Raw genomic sequence first — 6,108 nt, 5'->3', positions numbered from 1 at the left:
GAATTTACTATGATATTTTTACTATATATATATATAAAAAGGGAAGTGATATCCTAACCTTCTAACAAATTACTCCACTCTTTATCTATTAAAGTTATGATTAAAAAACCTTATATATGATATCAATTTTACAATGCACCAATTAAAAAATTATAATTTCCAAATCATAGCTTCAAATATATTTGAAATTATCTTTTTTGATAATGAATTATAAAAATCATCAATTTATATTACTTAACTAAGTCACATATGAAATTGGAAAAAGATTGATGCAAAGAAACTATTTCCTTTACAAATTCATTAAAAAAATTACACGACACCAAAAATTAAAAATTGTGTAGAAAAGCAAATGATGGAAGCTGCTTACACGTGCCATCAGAGTTTGGCACGTGGTGAATTTTGCTGTTTCATGATTGGCACGTGTACTTACGGGGGAAAATAAAAGGTCAGTTTTGTTTGCGAGAGTCAAATTGGCATCAACACAACACAAGAGAGAGTGAGAGTGAGAGTGAGAGTGAGAGGAATGGAGGGGAAGAAGACGAGGGAAGAAGTGGAGAAGAGCGGAATGATAGACACGTGGATGAGGAAGCACCGACTGATTTACACCGGAGCTACAAAGCACCCTTTCATCCTTAGCATTCGAGATGGGACCGTCGATCTCGAAGCCTTCAAAACATGGCTGGTGGGTATCACCTTTTCTTTCACTTATTATACATCTTGTTCTGCCATATTTCAGCTTTGCTTTTATACGCTGTTTGAGTTTGCGCTTTCGGTGGAACCGCTATCTTAAACTACGGTTTAAACCATTTAGGACACGGTTTTCTCATTTCTGTTGTTGTTTATTTATTTATTTTTTAATTTAAATTGTCTCTTTATCATTGCACCAAAACATGATTTGATTTTTGGTATAGTACTAATCAGTTTTTGATGTTGACATGATTAAACCAAGGCCTCTTATTCTAGTATTAAAGACTTTATCGGTTTAACTAACTGCAACACGCTATTTAAATTTAAATTAAATAAAAAGCATTTCTCGTTTGGTTTTGGTGCACGACTAGAATGCAATGATGCTTAATTCTTATGTTTACGTTGGACTTATTTTATTGTTCCTTTAATTATTAAAGTATATGGGCGCAATAAAATCTCACAACTTTTACTCTCCAGATGTTTTGAAAATGTTAGTAAGATTTTGTTGTCAATCTTACAAAATTTACTGCTTATTACACAGTCTTAAAAAATGTGCATCAGTTTTTAAAACACACACAACAACAACAACAACAAAACTAATTAAGAAATTAAACTGTTTTGTTGACGTGGCATAAATGAACCATTCAAATTCATTGTTATATTTGCTAAAATTAATATTTTTAGCATTTTTCAATTTCTGTTCATTAGTTGTTAGGAAACTAGCTATATTATAGCTAGTGGCTATATGTGTATGTACTGGAATAGTATGTGAGAATAATAGATTAGTGTTGCTAGGACATTCAGTCAGTTGTTACTGTTAGTTACAGTTAGTTACACTGTTCAGTCAGTTACTGTTAAGCAGTTAGTTAGTGGTTAGTTTTGGGGGGAAAATATGGGATTGTATTGTATATAAGCTGCTATGATGATCAATAAGAGGTATCCAAGAAATTAACCAAGTTTGTTCTCTCTATCCTTCTTTAACTCTCTCTCTTTCTCTGGAGGTAGTTACCCTCGAAGTAACTGTCATTCTCTTGTATTCCCATTCTTCCTTTCTTCCATTTTCTGAATTGCCAAGCACTTAACACTAGTTCTTGCTAAAGACTGACTTAAATTCTTTTTTTTTGAAATTGATGTTAGGTACTTCAAATTTTTACATAAGTCTTACGCACTAATGCATTATTTATTTATGTTATTAACAGTAGTGACAATCATATTGATGTTCACACTTATTTTGAAAGCATTTAGCTTCATTTTTTAATTTGTAGTACATTTGGAATTTTTCTTTTTCTTTTGGTAGGGACAAGATTAAAAATTTGCAATACATTTTATCAAATTTTCTAATTTGTAGTATATTCAACATTTCTTTTTTGCAGGGACAGGATTACATATTTGTTAGAGCCTTTGCCCCATTTGTGGCAAGTGTGTTGATAAAGGCATGGAAGGAGTCAGATGATAGTAGTGATATGGAAGTCATATTGAGCAGCATGGCTTCTCTAAATGATGAGATTGCATGGTTCAAGAGCGAAGCCGCCAAGTGGGGTGTTCAAATCTCTGAAGTTGTCCCTCAGAAGGCAAATCAAGATTATTGCCGGTATCATATCGTCTCTGATACTAGTATGACAAATAAATTTTAATTTCCTCCATTACATTGGTTGCGAATGATGCTAGGGGTATTACAAATTTTAATACATAAACCTTAGAAACTGGCGTGTCACTTTTAAACACAAAACAGAAAGAAAATTGAGAAATATTTTTATTGTGTTGTTGATGACATCACTTGCATTAATTATCATGTAAGGTTGTAAGCCATTTATGGTATACTTGGTAGTAGCTTTAACATTTTTCTATTGGTTATTGGATTATGAACTCTTTTATTGATGTAAATGAATATACCTGAAGGGCTTGACAAACAAATAAAGTTTGATCCGGCTGAACTACTCTCTAATGTTTGTAGTGCTGGGTTAAAAATTTCAGTGCCTATTTGAGTTGTGTCCATGGTTGTTCCAGTGTTCCATGTTATATAGCATGTCCGGGCCTGAATACTAGTCTTATCTTATTAGCCATAGACATGAATCTTTCGGATTGCCTAAGGTGGAGCTGATCCCCCTAGTTAAGGTCTACTATGTTAGATGTTGTCTCTATTTTAGATTATACTTATTGTAGTCACACGCATTTCTGCGAGTTCCCTCAAGTATTTTTGTCCTTCACTTTGAACAACTATTGAGATGAATCTAGAAGATGCTAGTACAAGTATTTTTGTCATTCACTTTGAACAACTATTGAGATGAATCTAGAAGATGCTAGTACAACTTCGTTTCTGCAAAAAGATGCTTTTTTTTAATTTATCTTATTTCTAAATCTAAATCATCAACTTGTTTTTCTTTGCATCAAAGATGACATCTTAGTAGGCCTTCAAAGGCCATTCCTTAGAAAATTAAGCATTCTTTGGATTCTGTTTCCAGGTTCAGTATATAATTCATTTATTGTAGTTATAATTTAACTGTTACATGGTGTGCTTACAGATTTCTGGAGAGTTTGATGAGCCCAGATGTTGAATATACTGTGGCTATCACAGCCTTTTGGGCCATTGAAGCCGTTTATCAAGCAAGCTTTGCCCTCTGCCTGGAGGATGGCTCCAAGACCCCTGCTGAGTTAAGGGAGACTTGCCGAAGATGGGGCAATGATGGTTTCGGTCAGTATTGTAATTCTCTTCAGAAAATTGCTAATAGGCGTCTAGGGAAGACACCTGATGATGTGCTCACGAAAGCTGAAGTAACTTTACTACGTGTTTTGGAATATGAAGTTGAATTTTGGAACATGAGCCAGGGGGCGGCTTGATCAGCCTCAGCTTCAGAAACCTCACATTATGTAGTGAGCTGGTGGACTCTATTGCACTGAGTAAGAGTATAAAATGCTAAGAAAATACAGTATAGTATAGTATTTCCTCAATCTTTGCTCGTTAGGATCTATCAAAACATGTATATTTTGGTCCTTCCTCAGCTTTTCCGTTTTGCCTCATCACTTTGGTGTGGAACGGAACATAGGCAGTAGTTTGTATGTACTGAATATATATACATGCTTATGCTTCTTATAATTAAGCTGGTAGCATATGGATAAGCAGCGAGTGTGAAGTTAATGCTTTAAATGTAGCATTATGTGCTCTTAGTTTTATAAGTTTATGAAAAGGGCTTTACAACCTGCTCCTGTAAAGTTGCATTTTACTGGAGAGATACCAGTGCTACCAATATGATAACTTTCAAATTCAGAGAAACCTTGGAATTAAAAATGGGCAATCCTGAGCCAAATCTTATTTTACGAAAACAAATAAGTGTCCAAAAGAAAGCGAGAATAAAAAAGGGATAGTTGCAGGGACTCAATGGAAGCTGTTCTAACAAGTGGGGTTGACTTCTTTACATTATTACATTTGCGGAAGAGGCAGATTTAGACAACCAACGTCAGCTACGAGTTCGCACCCCTACCAACGGCTGCCTTTGGTAACCTTGCCTTCTTCAATGATTTCACGGATGTAATGAAATTGAACCGCAATATGCTTTGTCCTCTTATGAGAAACCGTGTTCTTGGCCAAACAACAGCCATGCTATGGCTGATCTTCCCCAAGGGCTCACATCAATGGGAAGTTTTGGCACCTTGATGTCAGCTCTTTGCCACCTGGGGTTGTAGTATGTTCCTAGGGTTGGGTTGTTCACCCATTAAAGTGGTATGTGAGCTGGGTTCAGAACGTCGTGAGACAATTCGATCCATATCTGGTGTGGATTTTTCCAGAATTTTCTTCCATAATGGTACAAAACAATAGTCTCATTGGACTAGATACACAAATCACTTTAAATACAAGAAGCCGAGCGGGAAAATTGGTCCAAGTGGAGATTAAAAAAAAAAAGGATTGAACTTAAGTTAATAGTATGGAAATGCATTCATTTCCTTTGCATTGACCCGATATATATATATATATATATATATATATATATAATACTATCGGAGTGAAACAAGCGATCTAAAGAAGAACAGGGGCTAGACTTTATTAGTAACAAGTAAATCTTTTGTATGTAAAAGAAGTCTCGATATTTTATTTTTTATTTTTGGGAAAGAAAAGGCAATCGCAAGGTTTGAGACGACCCAGAAAGCGGGAAAGAGAGGTGAACAAAGAGAACTTAAGGAAGGTCTCTCTCTACCTCACAAGCTCTTGGATTCCATGGCTAAGGCTTACTTTGGCGGATTTTAGGTGAGGGTGGAGGAGTAGGGTAGAGGGTGAGTGTAAGATAGAACCTCAGGATTCTAGGGAAATTTTTGAATATAATAAGGGTGCCCTCGTGCTCTGGAACTCCTTAACTTCGATTGAACAAAAAAGGTTAAATCTTGTGAAACCGTAGCATAGGCGAAACCCAATAACCCGCCCAGAGTTTTATCTTCTCCAGTCCTGCAAGGAAGCCCCATTTCATTCCCCTTGGGAATGCTCTCTTATTTTATTTATTTATTTTTTCCTTTCACGTTTCTCATCAAAGAAATATGGGAATTCCCATTTATTCAACTAGTACTAATTGAAAGGTGAAAGACATATGTGAATTAGTACAACTATTGGTAGAAGCGCCCCGTTAATATGATGAGAAGAAGAGGGGCCACCCTCTTTTTCCTTTTCGCACCAATCCTTATTTATTACTTTTTTTTTTTTTTGGGTGTGTAGCTCAGTTGGTGTAGATCAACTGCCCTAGATAAACAACTATATGGAGGGTCTCTACAAGTCTATATATTCTTTAATTTCGTTCAAAGGCGAGTAAGGTTCTCCTCTATGTGGTGCACTCCCGCTTTTTCATACCGAGAATAAGTTTGAGCTGATCCAAAGGGACAACTTTTTGCTGCCAAATGAATGTCTTACGTCAGCTAAGAAGCCAATGGTATGGTCAAGTGATTAGGATGTGCATTTAACCCATGACTCAACCCAATGACTCAAGTCGGTTTTTCATTGGTTAATGGGTTGTGTTTTAATTTTATTTCCAAGCTTGGATTAGGTCAATTATCTATACTACTAATAATAGGGTTCTATGTTTGGGTTTCATCATTTTGCGTACTAAAATATCCTCACACAAATTCTTAAACTCTCTAAAATACCCCTACCCCTATCCTTTAGTTAAATAATTTTAAATTTAAAAACACAAATTGGTTAAAAGAGTAATTTACTAATTTTTAAAAAGTTCCTAAGTTTTAGGCCTCTTTCTTTCTCTTCGGTACTCTAAATTACCATATTTTAAATTCAAATTTTCAAACTTTTATCAACTCACGCGTAGAGAAAGATCCTAAGATTTAGGATACTATACACTATACCCAAAATAATAATAATAAATTAAAAAAAAATTAAAAAGAGCCTCATCATACAGAAATTCTTAAACTCTCTAAAATACCCTTATC

The 6,108-nt window shown here is 35.1% G+C and overlaps 1 protein-coding gene across 2 annotated transcripts; it reads left to right on the top strand.

The window, feature by feature from the left end:
* The first annotated feature begins 464 nt into the window (after nt 1-464).
* On the top strand, nt 465-3,832 carry LOC115950846 (probable bifunctional TENA-E protein). Of its 2 annotated transcripts, none has more exons than XM_031068102.1 (3): nt 465-682; nt 2,061-2,278; nt 3,210-3,832. In XM_031068102.1, the coding sequence occupies exons 1-3, from the start codon at nt 524-526 to the stop codon at nt 3,523-3,525; spliced, it is 693 nt and encodes a 230-aa protein (XP_030923962.1). In that variant the 5' UTR covers nt 465-523; the 3' UTR covers nt 3,526-3,832. The 2 variants fall into 2 exon arrangements, with proteins under 2 accessions (XP_030923962.1, XP_030923963.1); XM_031068103.1 differs by lacking the exon at nt 465-682 and adding an exon at nt 1,646-1,688.
* The last annotated feature ends 2,276 nt before the right edge of the window (nt 3,833-6,108 follow it).

The sequence above is a fragment of the Quercus lobata genome, chromosome 6, assembly GCF_001633185.2.
Source record: "Quercus lobata isolate SW786 chromosome 6, ValleyOak3.0 Primary Assembly, whole genome shotgun sequence".
NCBI classification, from domain to species: Eukaryota; Viridiplantae; Streptophyta; class Magnoliopsida; order Fagales; family Fagaceae; genus Quercus; species Quercus lobata.
Note: the sequence above shows the minus strand (reverse complement) of the source record. Positions and strands in the feature narration are given on the sequence as shown.